This window comes from Pholcus phalangioides, unplaced genomic scaffold, assembly GCF_987345545.1.
Source record: "Pholcus phalangioides strain wild (caught in Gottingen) unplaced genomic scaffold, Ppha-v1.0 ptg000016l_1, whole genome shotgun sequence".
Lineage (NCBI taxonomy): Eukaryota > Metazoa > Arthropoda > Arachnida > Araneae > Pholcidae > Pholcus > Pholcus phalangioides.
In genome coordinates this window covers 16,307,579-16,328,336 of record NW_028301609.1, presented here as the reverse complement: position 1 = coordinate 16,328,336, position 20,758 = coordinate 16,307,579, and the positions used below count along the sequence as shown (strand labels likewise).

The 20,758-nt window shown below is 32.4% G+C and overlaps 2 protein-coding genes across 12 annotated transcripts; both read right to left on the bottom strand.

Annotated features, from left to right (window-relative positions):
• Positions 1 to 244: 244 nt before the first annotated feature.
• LOC149075146 (uncharacterized) lies at positions 245 to 16,097 on the bottom strand. 8 transcript variants are annotated; one of them, XR_016194294.1, is made up of 20 exons: positions 16,031 to 16,097; positions 15,394 to 15,780; positions 15,075 to 15,142; positions 14,758 to 14,823; positions 14,441 to 14,506; positions 14,124 to 14,189; positions 13,808 to 13,873; positions 13,493 to 13,558; positions 12,858 to 12,923; positions 12,543 to 12,608; positions 12,226 to 12,291; positions 11,910 to 11,976; positions 11,592 to 11,659; positions 11,275 to 11,340; positions 10,959 to 11,024; positions 10,643 to 10,708; positions 10,325 to 10,392; positions 9,687 to 9,821; positions 6,827 to 6,934; positions 245 to 2,463 (listed from the first exon to the last, which is right to left on the bottom strand). XR_016194294.1 is itself a non-coding variant. In XM_089245730.1 (18 exons), exons 3-17 carry the CDS (start codon positions 15,103 to 15,105, stop codon positions 10,361 to 10,363), a joined length of 924 nt encoding a protein of 307 aa, XP_089101856.1. In that variant the 5' UTR covers positions 15,106 to 15,142; positions 15,394 to 15,780; positions 16,031 to 16,097; the 3' UTR covers positions 10,008 to 10,073; positions 10,325 to 10,360. The 8 variants fall into 8 exon arrangements, 4 of the variants coding, with proteins under 4 accessions (XP_089101855.1, XP_089101856.1, XP_089101854.1 ...); XR_016194292.1 differs by lacking the exons at positions 10,325 to 10,392; positions 10,643 to 10,708 and adding an exon at positions 10,008 to 10,073 and having other exon boundaries at positions 245 to 1,979; positions 2,012 to 2,463; positions 9,687 to 9,824; XR_016194291.1 differs by lacking the exons at positions 10,325 to 10,392; positions 10,643 to 10,708 and adding an exon at positions 10,008 to 10,073 and having other exon boundaries at positions 9,687 to 9,824.
• An 884-nt stretch (positions 16,098 to 16,981) lies between these two features.
• On the bottom strand, positions 16,982 to 20,418 carry LOC149075145 (uncharacterized). 4 transcript variants are annotated; one of them, XM_089245735.1, is made up of 5 exons: positions 18,881 to 20,418; positions 18,565 to 18,631; positions 18,247 to 18,314; positions 17,613 to 17,680; positions 16,982 to 17,045 (listed from the first exon to the last, which is right to left on the bottom strand). In XM_089245735.1, the coding sequence occupies exons 1-4, from the start codon at positions 18,909 to 18,911 to the stop codon at positions 17,649 to 17,651; spliced, it is 198 nt and encodes a 65-aa protein (XP_089101861.1). In that variant the 5' UTR covers positions 18,912 to 20,418; the 3' UTR covers positions 16,982 to 17,045; positions 17,613 to 17,648. The 4 variants fall into 4 exon arrangements, 3 of the variants coding, with proteins under 3 accessions (XP_089101861.1, XP_089101860.1, XP_089101858.1); XM_089245734.1 differs by lacking the exon at positions 16,982 to 17,045 and adding an exon at positions 17,296 to 17,362; XM_089245732.1 differs by lacking the exons at positions 16,982 to 17,045; positions 17,613 to 17,680 and adding an exon at positions 17,689 to 17,998.
• Positions 20,419 to 20,758: the final 340 nt, after the last annotated feature.

The following is a 20,758-nucleotide window of genomic DNA, read 5'->3' as shown; positions in this document are numbered from 1 at the left end:
AATGCAAACGAACCATTACATAACCAAATACACAGCAAATAAAATGATTGGAGAAATACTCATTAGGCATCATGCTTGTTTAAAAAAATTTTGATGCTTTATTAAGAATGTATAATTTAACAAATATTTAATTAAAAGTTGTAAACAAATAATAATGGTATCAAAAATTAATCAATATAAATAAAAACCAAGGAGGAAAGAAAGAAAATTTTGTTTGTAATGTTAAGCGATGAATCATGGAAATTGGATTGAAATTAGAAAAATTGGATTTAACCAATCTGCTTTATTTGCTTCAACATTTCAGATTAATATATTAAACTCGAATTAAATTGAAATTAAATGTTAAAATAACTAGAATGAAACATTTCATAATTCTAAATAATAAAATAATTAATTTCAACTGTAAAAATCAAAACATTCATGTCTGAATAATTTTATTTTGTTAAATTAATTTTAACAAAAGTTTTATTTTGTTAATTAAATGTGTGTGCAAATAATATCAATCTCAAACCTTACATAATAAATTCAAGAGATTGTTTCAATGCAAAATACTTGCTCAGGTATGGAAGTTCTCCTGCCTTTTTTTTTCTTCCTTGCATGCATGTAGGTACATATTTTTAATATTTATTTGAGGAACTTTATTGTTTGTATTATTCTTTGCCTTTCTGTATTACAACAAATAGCTGTTTATGTTCTTATTCTCACTCAAGTTTTTAATGCCTATTTTACTTGTTGAACATCAAACTAAGTAAAAGAAAAATTTATAAACAAAATAATCCACACACATAATACATCCGCCCCCCCCCCCCCCCAAATAACCTTAAAAACGATATAATTTCTACTTTAACAGAATTATTACTTGCAATCTACAACATTTATAATATTTGGCAATATATATCAATGATTCCCTCCTCAATAAAAATCAATTACACAAATTTTGGTAAAAAAAGTAGGATAAAATCTAGAAAGTAGAACATTTCAAAAAAATTAGGACAACTGGGAGACCTGTATATGACATGGTTCATTTTGTCATAATTGTTTGAAAACCATTCAGAATTTTTTTCCCAATCTCAGAAACAATATGAAAAGAACCTCAAAAAACCAACAAATGATAGATAAGATACAAGACAAAATAAGCCAAAAAAAACCACAATTTTCATGATGAAAGGGAAAAAAAGACTAAACAAAAAGAAACTAATCCTGTGAAAAACACCACAAACTAACTTTATATTTAAAAAAAAACTCAAAGCATTACTAGAAACTTGGTATGAAACTCATGAAAAACAGAAGCTAGACAACTTCGAAATAATGGACCCTCCACAGCTGCATGGAACAAATAGCAAATCAAAAAAATTCTGAATAGCTACAAACACTCGTGTTCAAGTCTAAAAGAATGCACTGCAATTTTTGAAAGGTTTGATAATCGATATATATATATATATATTTTTTTTTTTTGAAAAAGAGTGAATATATACAATTATGAATTATTGCTTTATGATTATCTTTCGTTAAAATTGATTATATCCAAGTACTTATATTGCATTACGTTATCACTGGAGCTGAAAAAGTAATGAAAAATACATTTATCATGTAGGGGGTGAGAATGTTTTTGCAATTATGTGAAAAAAATGCTCCAAAAGAAAAATAATCACTTATGTTCATGAAGCATACCTAACTCATACACAGCAAAATTGGCCAGACAGTTGATTTACAGTCTGTATTCACTTGAAAAATTATAAAATGAAAGCTAAAAAATGTATTTGGGAACAAACCATCAGTTTTCAACTAACAAAGTATTAAGCAAGACTTACCTGTCATCACATCTTAGCTAACTATTTGCTGCATTGTTGAGTTCAATTGATGAGTATTCACTTAATGCAAAGTCTCATAACTTCACAGAAACATAAACCAGAAAAATTCATAGCATAACATACACACTGCAGCCAACTGAGCTGAGCAACTGGAGTAATTGCAGCCAGCTAAGATGGGTAACACACAAATTGCAGAAAACTTAAGATGGGTAACACACAAATTGCAGAAAACTTAAGATGGGTAACACACAAGTTGCAGAAAACTTATAAAAGTAACACACAAATTGCAGAAAACTTAAGATGAAAATCTCACACATTGTAGCCAACTGAGATGAGAAATTTAAGTAACTGCAATCAACTAAGATGGGTAACACACAAATTGCAGAAAACTTAAGATGAAGATCTCACACATTGTAGCCAACTGAGATGAGCAATTCAAGTAACTGCAATCAACTAAGATGGGTAACACAGAAATTGCAGAAAACTTAGATGAGTAACTCACACACTGTTGCCAACTTACATGAGCAACACACTTCAGCCAGCTGAGATTTCAACCTTCATCCTCAGTCCCAATAAGGGTTCTGTTTGAATAAGCAGAGAAAAAAGTTGTAGAAGATAGTAAAACGAAGAGATACGCCCAACACTCTTCTTCCTAAAAAGATGAAAAGAAATTAGTTCATCTGCTGATTAGTTCATATTAAGATATACTGCACACAACATTAAATTGCAAAATTGCAAAGAGGCGATCACCCCATTCCAAAAGTTTTATTATTGGCATAGTAGTAAGAACGGTAGAAGTGGACACCCCCCCCCCCCCACCATTTGCTATTCATAACCTCTGTGATACTCCCTTTCCTGAAACATCAAAACACATTTGTCAAGTTCAAATAATATTAAAAGTGATGAACACACGGTCATAAAAAAATAGCTTTCAAATTATACTGTGAAAATTTCAATAACAAATTTCCTTGAAATTTAGTCATCACATACACTGGGGACAGTAAAAGTCATTTTTCATTTGTAAACAATAGGAGTGAGCAGAATTAGGTGCCACAATCAATGACATGAAACTGGCTAGAGATTGAAAACACAAATTAGAAAATCATTGAGAAGTTAAAACTATTTACCTTCATTCTTTTGTAAGCAAAGCCACTCACAAAAATTTAAAAATGATCACATGCATTACACAGCTTACAATTACTTCTACAGACCTGAACAGTTAGTTCGTAAAATCAAAATTCATGAATAGCAAAGACATTCAAAGGAATGACATTGTTCAGGACCAAAGGAGAGTTTGTAAAATGTGTGGGTGTACAAAACAAGCAGCAACTTTAATAGTAAGTTCAATCGCATATCTATACACTTTTATCAACATAATGATCTGTTAATCTCATTCAATCATGCATCTGTTTCAAAGACAAGATAATTTAATTAATCATGGTCAAAATTATTTTGATATTTAAAGAAAAAAAGACTCAGTAATTACTTCAAACTTGTATTAGTAAGACAATATACTATTAGTCTCTCCCATTCTTACTTATGACAGAATCTATTTCCTTTTTTATTCATGTACAGTATAAATATTTTAAATACCAATTGAGTGACTGAGCACACCCTGCTTCACATCTCATTAGAAATAGGCATATGAAACAAATATATGGATCGGGGTTGGGACAAATAGTCATTTCGCCGGATATCAATCTTCTTGAAATTCATCATAATTATAAATAAAGTTGCAGAAAATAATTTTATTGGTAATTTGAATTGATATTGAATTTAATTATTCAATCTATCTAAATAAATATTAAAAAACTGGTAATTGAAATATTTTTATTACCATGATAAAAACAATATTTTATTCGTTTATTTTTTCCACATTACTTTTTTTTTTACCAAAAGAGTTGACGCCTCTTCCTTTCCCCCATTCCTACAATCTGGCCCTTTCGTGCACAGCATTTTGTGAACATCTGAAAGAAATGCAAGATTTTTCAAGAGCAGATTAGGTGTTCTCTTATTGTTATTCGAAGGAGAGATGTAGAACAGTTAAAGGTTAAGCTCAGCTTTGTATGAAAGTAGATGGAAGTATTTTTTCGGAACTGATCACATTTAGAGCTGTGCCATAGTCGACAAAACTGCCTTTCCTTCAAGAGTGGGGTAGGTTGATAACTATTGCTTTAGAACAAAACAATAGAAAGCCTGATACAGCTATGTTGGTGGTCAGACTCAAAAATCTATTGTAGTGCCTCATTTTTTATGACTTTAATAAGGGTGGGCTATTGGCCGCTGTTTAAATGCCAAAATAAGTGTTAAGTATCGGTGAGAGAATAATTTGGTTACTGTTGATACTTCAAATTCCTAAATGTGGGTAACACTTTCGAGAGGATATTTTGTGACAGCCCTGCTTTGGAGTGGTCAGCCAATGAATATGATCTTTCAATCTTTCAAGATGGAAGGTCACAATCACAAATCAACACAGAAAAATTTCTTCATCAAGAATTAGGATTACTTGACAAGACATACCAACCACCTTTCAGGAGAGGTTGAAAAATTCAATACAAGTTTGATGGTGAAGAAAATCTGGTGTAATCCTAGTGAAACTTTCAATTTTATTTTCGATACATTATTAGTTTTCAAGTTATAAGATTTTTTCAGCATCTTAAAATTAGTAATTTCTAGCTGTTTTTCTGTTACCTCGATGTGAATCTTAAATAAGAATTAAACAAAACAAACGTATTTTCCTATGTGTAATCCGCAGATGCTATTTTCACTAGTTTCAGAGAAAAAAAAGGACATCGTATAGGCCGCAGCGATGTATAAATATGATGAGAAAATTTCATCCATTAATAATGGAATTTTAAGGAATGGGAGGAGGGAGGTTGTTTAAAACGTTTTTGAGGAAAAAATGTTGATTTTCGCACTAACGTCTATACCCCTCAAGAAATATTTTTAAAAAATTTGTGTTGATAAATAAATTTCCAAAGTAACTGTAACTAATCAAACCTCGGAGGAGAAAAGAAACTTTAGATAACTTTACTAATTTAGCGAACTTCTCTGATTTGGAGTGAAGATAAATATTCCCATATTTTAGGAAAAGGTGGTGACTAGAATTAAACAATAAATAGACCATCGGCAGGGCTAAGAAGAAGGATAGGGGAGGGTACCCCTTACACAACATAATCATAGCATAAAAATAAATTATCATGCTATGCCTATTTTTTTTTAATTGCAAAATTAATTTTTTACAGCACTATTCAGTCTCCTGTAAGATTGACTCAAGCCAAAGCAAAATGACAGAAATGACTTGGTTGCAAAAACAATTTTTGGCCAAAACAGTGTACTAGCAACCACAGATAAACCTTTTCTGTCTCTCCTCACAATATAAATTACATTTTTTTTTTTTTTTTTGGAGTCTTCTACAGTCCAGTCTGTCAACTTTCTTCAACAATGCACACAGCAAATTATGACGACGTGTAAGTTTTTCAAGAATGATGATCCTTCGAGACCACTTTAAAAAGCACAGTGCAGAATGTGTAAATTACAAGGTCTGATGTAAATAAGTTAAGGTGAACCGGTTTACTGCATCCATCCTTTTTATAAAGGGATTTGTTTACATTTTACTGTTCAATGCCAGTGTAATAGTTTTCGACAAACGAAGACTTTCATTTCTAGCTTTTTGCTGATCATTGGAAACATTGTTTATGCTTCTGCATGCCCGAAAATACATAAGACAATTTAATGCTATTGGATATCATCAGAATCACCAAATTTAGAAAAGGCCTATCTAACTGCTGTTGTTTCACTTATGCCCAAAATGTGCACCATAATTTTAAATGATGAATGTTAGTTACCATCAAGACCATGAAGTAATAAATACAAAATGTTTTTTTTTCCACCAAGCAAAATTTTTCAATGACTACTCTACTTGTTGAATCCTAAAACTAAGCAAATTAAAGATTAATAAACCTATAAATGATCCACATACACCCCCCCCAAACAATCTTAAAAACGAAATAGTTTTTGCTTCGGCAGAATTATTAATTGCAATCTACTACATATGTATTATTTGGTATTATATAGATGATTTCCTCCTCAATTAAAATATTTATATATTTAAATATTTTTATATTTATATGAATTTTGTCGAGTCTTAGTTGTGTGTAGTCTATACAATTGGTTTGCTTCAGCAAAAAAAACAACAACAAGAATTTACCTGTTTCCGACCCGATTCAACAATAAAAATCTCGAGCAGAACTTGGGCTCATCAGCTTCAGATGGTTGGTTGGATTGTTTTTGTGCGCGTCCCGAAGTTGCATTTAAGAAATTGTGCGGTGAATATGCTGATGACAATGATGAAGTGTGCGAAGAATGGAGTAAAAATTTCCAAAAATTATGGCAATTTTTGGCAAATAATATGTACCAGGGGGAGTCAACAGCTGGCCCATGGGTAGCATGTGGGCAAAGTTAGAAAGAATTGGAAAGCAAAACATAGATTGACCCAGCAAAACATAGATTGAACAGTTTTTCCAAAAGATGTAAATTAAGTATTATATAGACTGTGTAATAGTTCTTTTGTAATTTTAATTTTGTATCTTTGTAATAATTATGTATTTTCATGTAAAAATGCATTTTATGTTGTCAGAATTCCGTTTATTTGCAAACAAAGAACAATTTCAGTTATTGACATTACTGTATAATTATGGTTTCAACAGAAACCTTCTCTTTTGCGGTCGATTTTTTTGTCTTGTGTCTTCAAAAAAAGGGTTTTACTGTATTTGTTCCATAAAAATCTTTTGGAAAATTGAATGGATATTTTTACAACAATAGAATTTTTTTTTTTTTTTTGGTATAAAATTCTGTTCAAAACATTCAAATTGAAAAGAAGAAACTTTTATTATCTGCATAATAGCTGAAAGGACAGACATGAATAACTCCTTCAACCATTTACTATACACCTCTGTGATCCTGCCCGAAACACAATTCTTAAATTAAAATAATATTAAAAGTAATGAACGCACCTTCTTCTTTGGAAACAATAGGCATAAGCATCAGAATCAGGTACCACAATCGATGACATGGAACTGACTAGAAATAAAATCCTCGACCCAGCTACTCAATTTCAATTACTGAAAACACAAATTATATCATTGAAAAGTTCTAACAATTTGCCTCCATTCTTTTGGAAGCAACTAACAAAAAATTAAAAAAAAAAAAACTTACTCAAAAGTTTAAAAACTATCACATACATTAATACAGTTGATGCTCATTTTTAGACTTCTAATAAATTTGTAAAATCAAAATTCATGAATTATAATTTTTTTGAATTACTGAACCTGTCATACCTACAGAGCCAGCTCTCGATCCAGTGGTTCCAGAGCCTCCTATAGTGACTGTGTCAAGTGAAAGAAAAGGAGTGGGGGAGAAAATCAAAACACAGCAAGACCATGCTGGTAACTGACTACAATTTATTACATGATTAACATTAGATGAAAACGGTAACAAGTGTATGAGTAGACTACATAGCAGGGTTGGTAAAAAAACCGTTTTTTTGAAAATAACTAAAAACCAGTTTTTTTTTGTTTTAAATAGTATAAACATTAAAAACAATAAAATTTCTGAAAAATCATTCAAACTTCTAACAATTATTATTACATTAAAATAAAATGTTTATTAATGCAATTAACACTATTCCCATATTAATTAAATCAATAAATATTTCTTATATTTTAACAAAAACAAACTTTTGCAATTTAATTATTTTTATGCTTTACTCAATGGATTACTTTGTGTGTGTTTGAAAATTTTTTAATGTTAATCATATAATATAAAGATGTTTGCTCCAGTTACTTTCAGTATGCTTAATTAGGAAGCCATTTTGCAAAACTATAATATTCCTGTAATATTCCTCCATGAATATTAAGTAAAGGGGAAAAAATACTTAAAAATGTAAAATTAATGACATCATCTAACATGTGGGAAATTTGCTTGCATAATGGAAACGATAGCCAGCCATGACAAAATGATAACTTAATTATAGCATTACAGGATTTCATAATTCATGGAAGCATCACAAAAAACGAAGTAATTGAACAAATTACTACAACGTACTTAAGAAATGTTAAATATGCTGTCCACCGTGTTCTGGCTATGAGGTTGAAAGCACAAAAATTCTTGTTCAACAACAGATCAGAGTATGCTATGGCCATGATGTGGATGCACTTGCAATTCAGCTTTATTAAACCAAACGCACCCCCAGGTTAATATTCCTAAGTATCTTCTAACATATAGGGGATGTGCTGGAGATTGCAATTCACCAAAGTTCGCAATCTGACTACTGTTTATGACATTTTCAGGTACCCCCACAGCCAGAAGTTGCAAGGGTTAAGGTGCATCCTGTCAAAATGGGTCTTCAGCAGCTGCTTTGCTGGTATTGCAATGTGCATCTTGATAGAAGTTGTTTTATCGACACACTGACGCTGTGGAAGTGCAGAAATGATGTGGGTGCACAAAATAGATTATACTGCTGGCCAAGTACAGCATCATCTACTTGTACATTTTTCACTACTTACTTGCACTTTTTTTTCCTTTTGCGAAAGAAACTTACATTGCTTCAGGAATATGTATGCAAATTTTCAAGTCATTCTGACCAGTAGTTCTTATTGAATAGTTTTGGAATCAAAACTTCAAATTATAATCAACCTGTATATAGCTGATTATTTTTCATAAATCTATTATTATACAGTAGAACCTTGATTAACTGGGCTTACCACATGTGAAAGATATACAATAGGAGATGTGCTACTTCTTATGGGGGAAAAAATGAAAATGTATGTGAGGTAATGTAACTTGTAGTACACTAGTCTTTGTCCCTTATGGACAGCTGGTGTCTATTGGATTATAGGACCACCTGCCCCTAGCATGATGGTGTCACTACTGTTGCTGCTTCTTTGTGAAGGGGAAAAGAAACCTGCGAGATAATACACCACTACATTTAGATGTGTGATGCAATCCTTATTCATGAATTTGCTAAAGATAGAGCATCAGAATGCAGCAAAAGGTTAGAAAATGTAAGAATGAGAAATTTTGGGTTTTGTATATAACTTTAAATAACTAAGAAACTTCATATGAAAAAATATATATATTCTGGCCACTTTTATGAGACTTTTTGAAAAAAAAAACCACTTATTAATCTTATGTCATTTAAAGATATACCATCAGAATGTACCCCAAGCATATAAAATGTGGTAAAAATGAAAAGTTTTGGCTAATAATGAATCAATATATTTTTCATGGAAAAAATTATATTTAGGCCACTTTTATTTGATTTTTTGAACAAAACCTAATTGTTAAAACCAAGGTTTAAACCAATGTAGCAAAAATGTCTCGTGTGAATTTTGTGTCAAGTTACAAAAAGTTAGTAACTTTTACAAAGGGAAAAAATACCATTAAATACTCAAAGTATTTTGCTTTGCTTATATTCATACCGACTGTTATTGTCATGCTTGAGAAAAAAATTTAATCATGTGTCAAACAAAAATATATTTATCGTTGTTCTGGCTGGAATCAATAAGTTTGGAACAATGAATCTTTTGCATTCAAGTTTCATGACGTTAAAAAATATTTTTAGTTTAGCAATGAAGTAATTTTTAAAGAGGAGAAGAAACCAAATTGAACTATCAACAATGCCAAAAAGGAACTAAAATATATGTACGTATGTAAAAAATTGATAAAAATTAATTAATGAATGATTAATGTAACTACAAAAATTAAATTTTATAACCAATTGAAAAATTCATTATCCAAGTGGGTGCAGGATAGATAAAAAATTAAGAACCACTGATGTAGATCACAGGGAATTGTTTTAACACCAGAACTTGCCTGTTTCAGGAGTCACCTTTACATGGATCTATTCTATCTATTCTTTGAATTGACCAAATCACATCAACGGAATCTGTATCCAATAAAGCCCAACTCAAGAGAGAGAGACAACCAAGAGATGCACCCAACGCTCTTCTTCTTAAAAAGATGAAAAGAAATTAGTTCATCTTAAAATTACGATATACTGTACAGAACATTAAATTACAGAGGCAATCTCACCCCCCCCCCCCATTTGGTGTACATAACCTGTGATAATCCCCCTTCTCAAAAATCGAAACACAATTATTAAATTGAAATAATAAAAAAAAGTGATGAACATACCCTCTCCTCTGGAAACAACAAGAATGAGCATTAGAATTAGGTCCCCAATCGATGACCTAGTACTGACTGTAGATTGAAAACACAAATTAGATCATTAAAAAGTTCAAACTATTTACCTCCATTCTTTTGGAAGCAACAAACAAAAATTAAAAAATGATTACATGCATTACACAGACGTTAAATCACTTCTACAGACCTGAACAATTAGTTCATAAAATCAAAATTCAAGAATAGCGAAGACATTCAAAGCAATGGCATTGTTTGAGACCAAAGGATGAGTCTGTAATTGAAATAATAAAAAAAAGTGATGAACATACCCTCTCCTCTGGAAACAACAGGAATGAGCATTAGATTTAGGTCCCCCCAATCGATGACATAGAACTGACTGCAGATTGAAAACACAAATTAGATCATTAAAAAGTTCAAACTATTTTCCTCCATTCTTTTGGAAGCAACAAACAAAAATTTAAAAATGATTACATGCATTACACAGCCATTAAATCACTTCTATAGACCTGAACAATTAGTTCATAAAATCAAAATTCAAGAATAGCAAAGACATTCAAAGGAATGGCACTGTTTGAGACCAAAGGGTGAGTCTGTAATTGAAATAATAAAAAAAGTGATGAACATACCCTCTCCTCTGGAAACAACAGGAATGAGCATTAGAATTAGGTTCCCAATCGATGACCTAGTACAGACTGTAGATTGAAAACACAAATTAGATCATTAAAAAGTTCAAACTATTTACCTCCATTCTTTTGGCAGCAACAAACAAAAATTAAAAAATGATTACATGCATTACACAGACATTAAATCACTTCTACAGACCTGAACAATTAGTTCATAAAATCAAAATTCAAGAATAGCAAAGACATTCAAAGCAATGGCATTGTTTGAGACCAAAGGATGAGTCTGTAATTGAAATAATAAAAAAAGTGATGAACATACCCTCTCCTCTGGAAACAACAGGAATGAGCATTAGAATTAGGTCCCCAATCGATGACCTAGTACTGACTGGAGATTGAAAACACAAATTAGATCATTAAAAAGTTCAAACTATTTACCTCCATTCTTTTGGAAGCAACAAACAAAAATTAAAAAATGATTACATGCATTACACAGCTATTAAATCACTTCTCAGACCTGAACAATTAGTGCATAAAATCAAAATTCAAGAATAGCAAAGACATTCAAAGGAATGGCACTGTTTGAGACCGAAGGATGAGTCTGTATTTGAAATAATAAAAAAAAGTGATGAACATACCCTCTCCTCTGGAAACAACAGGAATGAGCATTAGAATTAGGACCCCAATCGATGACCTAGTACTGACTGTAGATTGAAAACACAAATTAGATCATTAAAAAGTTCAAACTATTTACCTTCATTCTTTTGGAAGCAACAAACAAAAATTAAAAAATGATTACATGAATTACACAGACGTTAAATCACTTCTACAGACCTGAACAATTAGTTCATAAAATCAAAATTCAAGAATAGCAAAGACATTCAAAGCAATGGCATTGTTTGAGACCAAAGGATGAGTCTGTATTTGAAATAATAAAAAAAAGTGATGAACATACCCTCTCCTCTGGAAACAACAGGAATGAGCATTAGAATTAGGTCCCCCCAATCGATGACATAGAACTGACTGCAGATTGAAAACACAAATTAGATCATTAAAATGTTCAAACTATTTGCCTCCATTCTTTTGGAAGCAACAAACAAAAATTTAAAAATGATTACATGCATTACACAGCCATTAAATCACTTCTACAGACCTGAACAATTAGTTCATAAAATCAAAATTCAAGAATAGCAAAGACATTCAAAGGAATGGCACTGTTTGAGACCAAAGGGTGAGTCTGTAATTGAAATAATAAAAAAAGTGATGAACATACCCTCTCCTCTGGAAACAACAGGAATGAGCATTAGAATTAGGTCCCCCAATCGATGACATAGAACTGACTGCAGATTGAAAACACAAATTAGATCATTAAAAAGTTCAAACTATTTACCTCCATTCTTTTGGAAGCAACAAACAAAAATTTAAAAATGATTACATGCATTACACAGCCATTAAATCACTTCTCAGACCTGAACAATTAGTGCATAAAATCAAAATTCAAGAATAGCAAAGACATTCAAAGGAATGGCATTGTTTGAGACCAAAGGGTGAGTCTGTAATTGAAATAATAAAAAAAGTGATGAACATACCCTCTCCTCTGGAAACAACAGGAATGAGCATTAGAATTAGGTCCCCAATCGATGACCTAGTACTGACTGGAGATTGAAAACACAAATTAGATCATTAAAAAGTTCAAACTATTTACCTCCATTCTTTTGGAAGCAACAAACAAAAATTAAAAAATGATTACATGCATTACACAGACGTTAAATCACTTCTACAGACCTGAACAATTAGTTCATAAAATCAAAATTCAAGAATAGCAAAGACATTCAAAGCAATGGCATTGTTTGAGACCAAAGGATGAGTCTGTAATTGAAATAATAAAAAAAAGTGATGAACATACCCTCTCCTCTGGAAACAACAGGAATGAGCATTAGAATTAGGTCCCCAATCGATGACATAGAACTGACTGCAGATTGAAAACACAAATTAGATCATTAAAAAGTTCAAACTATTTGCCTCCATTCTTTTGGAAGCAACAAACAAAAATTAAAAAATGATTACATGCATTACACAGCCATTAAATCACTTCTCAGACCTGAACAATTAGTGCATAAAATCAAAATTCAAGAATAGCAAAGACATTCAAAGGAATGGCACTGTTTGAGACCAAAGGGTGAGTCTGTAATTGAAATAATAAAAAAAGTGATGAACATACCCTCTCCTCTGGAAACAACAGGAATGAGCATTAGAATTAGGTTCCCAATCGATGACCTAGTACAGACTGTAGATTGAAAACACAAATTAGATCATTAAAAAGTTCAAACTATTTACCTTCATTCTTTTGGAAGCAACAAACAAAAATTAAAAAATGATTACATGAATTACACAGACGTTAAATCACTTCTACAGACCTGAACAATTAGTTCATAAAATCAAAATTCAAGAATAGCAAAGACATTCAAAGCAATGGCATTGTTTGAGACCAAAGGATGAGTCTGTATTTGAAATAATAAAAAAAAGTGATGAACATACCCTCTCCTCTGGAAACAACAGGAATGAGCATTAGAATTAGGTCCCCCCAATCGATGACCTAGTACTGACTGGAGATTGAAAACACAAATTAGATCATTAAAAAGTTCAAACTATTTACCTCCATTCTTTTGGAAGCAACAAACAAAAATTAAAAAATGATTACATGCATTACACAGCCATTAAATCACTTCTCAGACCTGAACAATTAGTGCATAAAATCAAAATTCAAGAATAGCAAAGACATTCAAAGCAATGGCATTGTTTGAGACCAAAGGATGAGTCTGTAATTGAAATAATAAAAAAAAGTGATGAACATACCCTCTCCTCTGGAAACAACAGGAATGAGCATTAGAATTAGGTCCCCAATCGATGACATAGAACTGACTGCAGATTGAAAACACAAATTAGATCATCAAAAAGTTCAAACTATTTGCCTCCATTCTTTTGGAAGCAACAAACAAAAATTAAAAAATGATTACATGCATTACACAGCCATTAAATCACTTCTCAGACCTGAACAATTAGTGCATAAAATCAAAATTCAAGAATAGCAAAGACATTCAAAGGAATGGCACTGTTTGAGACCAAAGGGTGAGTCTGTAATTGAAATAATAAAAAAAGTGATGAACATACCCTCTCCTCTGGAAACAACAGGAATGAGCATTAGAATTAGGTTCCCAATCGATGACCTAGTACAGACTGTAGATTGAAAACACAAATTAGATCATTAAAAAGTTCAAACTATTTACCTCCATTCTTTTGGCAGCAACAAACAAAAATTAAAAAATGATTACATGCATTACACAGCCATTAAATCACTTCTCAGACCTGAACAATTAGTGCATAAAATCAAAATTCAAGAATAGCAAAGACATTCAAAGCAATGGCATTGTTTGAGACCAAAGGATGAGTCTGTAATTGAAATAATAAAAAAAAGTGATGAACATACCCTCTCCTCTGGAAACAACAGGAATGAGCATTAGAATTAGGTCCCCAATCGATGACATAGAACTGACTGCAGATTGAAAACACAAATTAGATCATTAAAAAGTTCAAACTATTTACCTTCATTCTTTTGGAAGCAACAAACAAAAATTAAAAAATGATTACATGAATTACACAGACGTTAAATCACTTCTACAGACCTGAACAATTAGTTCATAAAATCAAAATTCAAGAATAGCAAAGACATTCAAAGCAATGGCATTGTTTGAGACCAAAGGATGAGTCTGTATTTAAAATAATAAAAAAAAGTGATGAACATACCCTCTCCTCTGGAAACAACAGGAATGAGCATTAGAATTAGGTTCCCAATCGATGACCTAGTACAGACTGTAGATTGAAAACACAAATTAGATCATTAAAAAGTTCAAACTATTTACCTCCATTCTTTTGGCAGCAACAAACAAAAATTAAAAAATGATTACATGCATTACACAGACATTAAATCACTTCTACAGACCTGAACAATTAGTTCATAAAATCAAAATTCAAGAATAGCAAAGACATTCAAAGGAATGGCACTGTTTGAGACCGAAGGATGAGTCTGTATTTGAAATAATAAAAAAAAGTGATGAACATACCCTCTCCTCTGGAAACAACAGGAATGAGCATTAGAATTAAGACCCCAATCGATGACCTAGTACTGACTGTAGATTGAAAACACAAATTAGATCATTAAAAAGTTCAAACTATTTACCTCCATTCTTTTGGAAGCAACAAACAAAAATTAAAAAATGATTACATGCATTACGCAGACGTTAAATCACTTCTACAGACCTGAACAATTAGTTCATAAAATCAAAATTCAAGAATAGCAAAGACATTCAAAGCAATGGCATTGTTTGAGACCAAAGGATGAGTCTGTATTTGAAATAATAAAAAAAAGTGATGAACATACCCTCTCCTCTGGAAACAACAGGAATGAGCATTAGAATTAGGTCCCCCCAATCGATGACATAGAACTGACTGCAGATTGAAAACACAAATTAGATCATTAAAATGTTCAAACTATTTGCCTCCATTCTTTTGGAAGCAACAAACAAAAATTTAAAAATGATTACATGCATTACACAGACGTTAAATCACTTCTACAGACCTGAACAATTAGTTCATAAAATCAAAATTCAAGAATAGCAAAGACATTCAAAGCAATGGCATTGTTTGAGACCAAAGGATGAGTCTGTATTTGAAATAATAAAAAAAAGTGATGAACATACCCTCTCCTCTGGAAACAACAGGAATGAGCATTAGAATTAGGTCCCCCCAATCGATGACATAGAACTGACTGCAGATTGAAAACACAAATTAGATCATTAAAATGTTCAAACTATTTGCCTCCATTCTTTTGGAAGCAACAAACAAAAATTTAAAAATGATTACATGCATTACACAGACGTTAAATCACTTCTACAGACCTGAACAATTAGTTCATAAAATCAAAATTCAAGAATAGCAAAGACATTCAAAGCAATGGCATTGTTTGAGACCAAAGGATGAGTCTGTATTTGAAATAATAAAAAAAAGTGATGAACATACCCTCTCCTCTGGAAACAACAGGAATGAGCATTAGAATTAGGTCCCCCCAATCGATGACATAGAACTGACTGCAGATTGAAAACACAAATTAGATCATTAAAATGTTCAAACTATTTGCCTCCATTCTTTTGGAAGCAACAAACAAAAATTTAAAAATGATTACATGCATTACACAGCCATTAAATCACTTCTACAGACCTGAACAATTAGTTCATAAAATCAAAATTCAAGAATAGCAAAGACATTCAAAGGAATGGCACTGTTTGAGACCAAAGGGTGAGTCTGTAATTGAAATAATAAAAAAAGTGATGAACATACCCTCTCCTCTGGAAACAACAGGAATGAGCATTAGAATTAGGTCCCCAATCGATGACCTAGTACTGACTGGAGATTGAAAACACAAATTAGATCATTAAAAAGTTCAAACTATTTACCTCCATTCTTTTGGAAGCAACAAACAAAAAATAAAACTGATTACATGCATTACACAGACGTTAAATCACTTCTACAGACCTGAACAATTAGTTCATAAAATCAAAATTCAAGAATAGCAAAGACATTCAAAGGAATGGCATTGTTTGATACCGAAGGGTGAGTCTGTAATTGAAATAATGAAAAAAGTGATGAACATACCCTCTCCTCTGGAAACAACAGGAATGAGCATTAGAATTAGGTCCCCCAATCGATGACATAGAACTGACTGCAGATTGAAAACACAAATTAGATCATTAAAAAGTTCAAACTATTTACCTCCATTCTTTTGGAAGCAACAAACAAAAATTAAAAAATGATTACATGCATTACACAGACGTTAAATCACTTCTACAGACCTGAACAATTAGTTCATAAAATCAAAATTCAAGAATAGCAAAGACATTCAAAGGAATGGCACTGTTTGAGACCAAAGGGTGAGTCTGTAATTGAAATAATAAAAAAAGTGATGAACATACCCTCTCCTCTGGAAACAACAGGAATGAGCATTAGAATTAGGTCCCCCAATCGATGACATAGTACTGACTGCAGATTGAAAACACAAATTAGATAATTAAAAAGTTCAAACTATTTACCTTCATTCTTTTGGAAGCAACAAACAAAAATTAAAAAATGATTACATGCATTACACAGACGTTAAATCACTTCTACACACCTGAACAATTAGTTCATAAAATCAAAATTCAAGAATAGCAAAGACATTCAAAGCAATGGCATTGTTTGAGACCGAAGGGTGAGTCTGTAATTGAAATAATAAAAAAAGTGATGAACATACCCTCTCCTCTGGAAACAACAGGAATGAGCATTAGAATTAGGTCCCCAATCGATGACCTAGTACTGACTGCAGATTGAAAACACAAATTAGATAATTAAATAGTTCAAACTATTTACCTTCATTCTTTTGGAAGCAACAAACAAAAATTAAAAAATGATTACATGCATTATACAGATGTTAAATCACTTCTACACACCTGAACAATTAGTTCATAAAATCAAAATTCAAGAATAGCAAAGACATTCAAAGCAATGGCATTGTTTGAGACCGAAGGGTGAGTCTGTAATTGAAATAATAAAAAAAGTGATGAACATACCCTCTCCTCTGGAAAAAACAGGAATGAGCATTAGAATTAGGTCTCCCAATCGATGACATAGTACTGACTGCAGATTGAAAACACAAATTAGATCATTAAAAAGTTCAAACTATATACCTTCATTCTTTTGGAAGCAACAAATAAAAATTTAAAAATGATTACATGCATTACACAGACGTTAAATCACTTCTACAGACCTGAACAATTAGTTCATAAAATCAAAATTCAAGAATAGCAAAGACATTCAAAGGAATGGCATTGTTTGATACCGAAGGGTGAGTCTGTAATTGAAATAATGAAAAAAGTGATGAACATACCCTCTCCTCTGGAAACAACAGGAATGAGCATTAGAATTAGGTCCCCCCAATCGATGACATAGAACTGACTGCAGATTGAAAACACAAATTAGATCATTAAAAAGTTCAAGCTATTTACCTCCATTCTTTTGGAAGCAACAAACAAAAATTAAAAAATGATTACATGCATTACACAGACGTTCAATCATTTCTACAGACCTGAACAATTAGTTCATAAAATCAAAATTCAAGAATAGCAAAGACATTCAAAGGAATGGCATTGTTTGATACCGAAGGGTGAGTCTGTAATTGAAATAATAAAAAAAGTGATGAACACACTTCCCTCCTCTGGAAACAACAGGAATGAGCATTAGAATTAGGTCCCCCAATCGATGACATAGTACTGACTGCAGATTGAAAACACAAATTAGATCATTAAAAAGTTCAAACTATATACCTTCATTCTTTTGGAAGCAACAAATAAAAATTTAAAAATGATTACATGCATTACACAGACGTTAAATCACTTCTACAGACCTGAACAATTAGTTCATAAAATCAAAATTCAAGAATAGCAGACTTTCAAAGGAATGGCATTGTTTGAGACCAAAGGGTGAGTCTGTAATTGAAATAATAAAAAAAGTGATGAACATACCCTCTCCTCTGGAAACAACAGGAATGAGCATTAGAATTAGGTCCCCCCAATCGATGACATAGAACTGACTGCAGATTGAAAACACAAATTAGATCATTAAAAAGTTCAAGCTATTTACCTTCATTCTTTTGGAAGCAACAAACAAAAATTTAACAATGATTACATGCATTACACAGCCATTAAATCACTTCTACAGACCTGAACAATTAGTTCATAAAATCAAAATTCAAGAATAGCAAAGACATTCAAAGGAATGGCACTGTTTGAGACCAAAGGATGAGTCTGTAATTGAAATAATAAAAAAAGTGATGAACATACCCTCTCCTCTGGAAAAAACAGGAATGAGCATTAGAATTAGGTCCCCCAATCGATGACATAGTACTGACTGCAGATTGAAAACACAAATTAGATCATTAAAAAGTTCAAACTATTTGCCTCCATTCTTTTGGAAGCAACAAATAAAAATTTAAAAATGATTACATGCATTACACAGACGTTAAATCACTTCTACAGACCTGAACAATTAGTTCATAAAATCAAAATTCAAGAATAGCAAAGACATTAAAGGAATGGCATTGTTTGAGACCAAAGGGTGAGTCTGTAATTGAAATAATAAAAAAAGTGATGAACATACCCTCTCCTCTGGAAACAACAGGAATGAGCATTAGAATTAGGTCCCCAATCGATGACCTAGTACTGACTGCAGATTGAAAACACAAATTAGATAATTAAAAAGTTCAAACTATTTACCTTCATTCTTTTGGAAGCAACAAACAAAAATTTAAAAATGATTACATGCATTACACAGACGTTAAATCACTTCTACCGACCTGAACAATTAGTTCATAAAATCAAAATTCAAGAACAGCAAAGACATTCAAAGGAATGGCATTGTTTGAGACCAAAGGATGAGTTTGTGACATGGTTTGCGAAACCAACCAGCAACGTTAATAGTAAATTCAATCATACACATACCTACATACAGTTTAATCAATTTAATAATCATATTTGTTTCAAAGACAAGATGTAGTTAATCATGGACAAAATTAACTTGATATTTTAAAAATAAAAGACTTAGCAGTTGCTTCACAAACGTATCAATAATGCAATATGTGAGCAGTCTCTTCCATTTTAAGACCATTCATACTTATGACAGACTCTGTTTCCTTATTCAGAGGGCGGGATTAATTGATTGAAGATATTCCTCAAAAAGATGGTACAAATACAGAAAAATTAATAATATTGCAAACTAGAGATCACGTTAAGGCTGAGTTTTTGGAATGAGATTACCTGCAATTTCTCTAAAGTTAGCTTCAGCTATTTTAACAGCATCATGGGGGGGGGGGTCCTTTACCATACTGATTTTTCTGAGGGGCTCTCTCCCCCAGCTAAAAATTCCTGCCTACCAATTTGCATACTAACTCTCGCAAATTGTTAACAGATCTACTTACCATGAGGTCCTCGGGTTGTGTCCGGGTGAGACCCACGCATGAATAAATCAAATCATTATCATTGCCAACCAATCACAAAAATGACAAATTTAAGAGAGTAAGCCAAGTTCTACAGAATAAGGACGTGAACTTAAAAATGCTCAAATCTTTCAGTAATTAGCGGATCGACTGCATGGTTTCAGAGGTTTTATGTTATAGTTAATTATTATTACCCATGCGAGACAGTTCGGTGCCTCTCTAGCGTATAAGTCGCACCAGTAAATTAACCCCGAACACTCGCTGCTGTGTTCCCAGACAGCTGAAATGAACAAAATATTGTCGCCTGGCAGTGTAGTGGTTAGGTAGGCCATCCTCTGATCGTGCAAGTCTGGATTCAAATCCCCAGTTCTTCGATGTCTACTAAAACAAATTTCCTGGACAGATCTTAGGGATGTCTTATGAGTGCGTGCGGATCACGTTTTAAAGAAAATTAAGAGTTTCTCTGCGAATCGTTCAGTCCAGTATGCTCAGTTTAAAATTTTGCATAAAAACATTTAAAAAAATATAGTTTTTTTGTTTCCGCATAGGCTACTCAGCCTAGAACCACTCTTTAGTGATTCCCTCTAGAACTTCTAAATATAGGTATGAAGACGCTTTAGTTCGATTTACCCTAGAAATAAAAGAAATGCTAACAGATTGCAACTCAAAAATGCATCTGAACATGGGCGTAGCCAGAAATTTCGTTCGGGGGGGGGGGACCACTTTCATTTCGGGGGGGGAGGGACCAAAGTGACATAATAATGGATTTGGCCATCTTTTTCCCTTTTTTCGGTCATTTTCTCGCATTTCGGGGGGGGGGGACCAGACCCCCAAATCCCCCTCCCCCCTCGCTACGCCCTTGCATCTGAAAGAACGTAATATCAGCTGTTAGAGGTCCTTTCAATAAAAAGGAGATTCTCAATAAGGAAAGTATTAAATCTAAACAATTAACTGATTCATCTATGTAAGGAGGATGATTCTACATGACCATCCTCCTCTACAACAAGCACACATATCTATAAACAGGCAGAGTAAAAGGAGAA

What these genes read in the sequence shown, in the direction of transcription:
- LOC149075146 (XM_089245728.1), bottom strand. Translation starts at nt 15,105, where the DNA reads ATGCTCATTCCTGTTGTTTCCAGAGGAGAGG. An exon ending in TGTTGTTTCCAGAGGAGAGG is followed by an intron (nt 13,874 to 14,123) that starts GTATGTTCATCA and finishes TTCAATCTACAG; the next exon opens with TCTGTACTAGGTCATCGATT. An exon ending in TGTTGTTTCCAGAGGAGAGG is followed by an intron (nt 11,660 to 11,909) that starts GTATGTTCATCA and finishes TTCAATCTGCAG; the next exon opens with TCAGTTCTATGTCATCGATT.
- LOC149075145 (XM_089245732.1), bottom strand. Translation starts at nt 18,911, where the DNA reads ATGCTCATTCCTGTTGTTTCCAGAGGAGAGG. An exon ending in TGTTGTTTCCAGAGGAGAGG is followed by an intron (nt 18,632 to 18,880) that starts GTATGTTCATCA and finishes TTCAATCTGCAG; the next exon opens with TCAGTACTATGTCATCGATT. An exon ending in TGTTTTTTCCAGAGGAGAGG is followed by an intron (nt 18,315 to 18,564) that starts GTATGTTCATCA and finishes TTCAATCTGCAG; the next exon opens with TCAGTTCTATGTCATCGATT.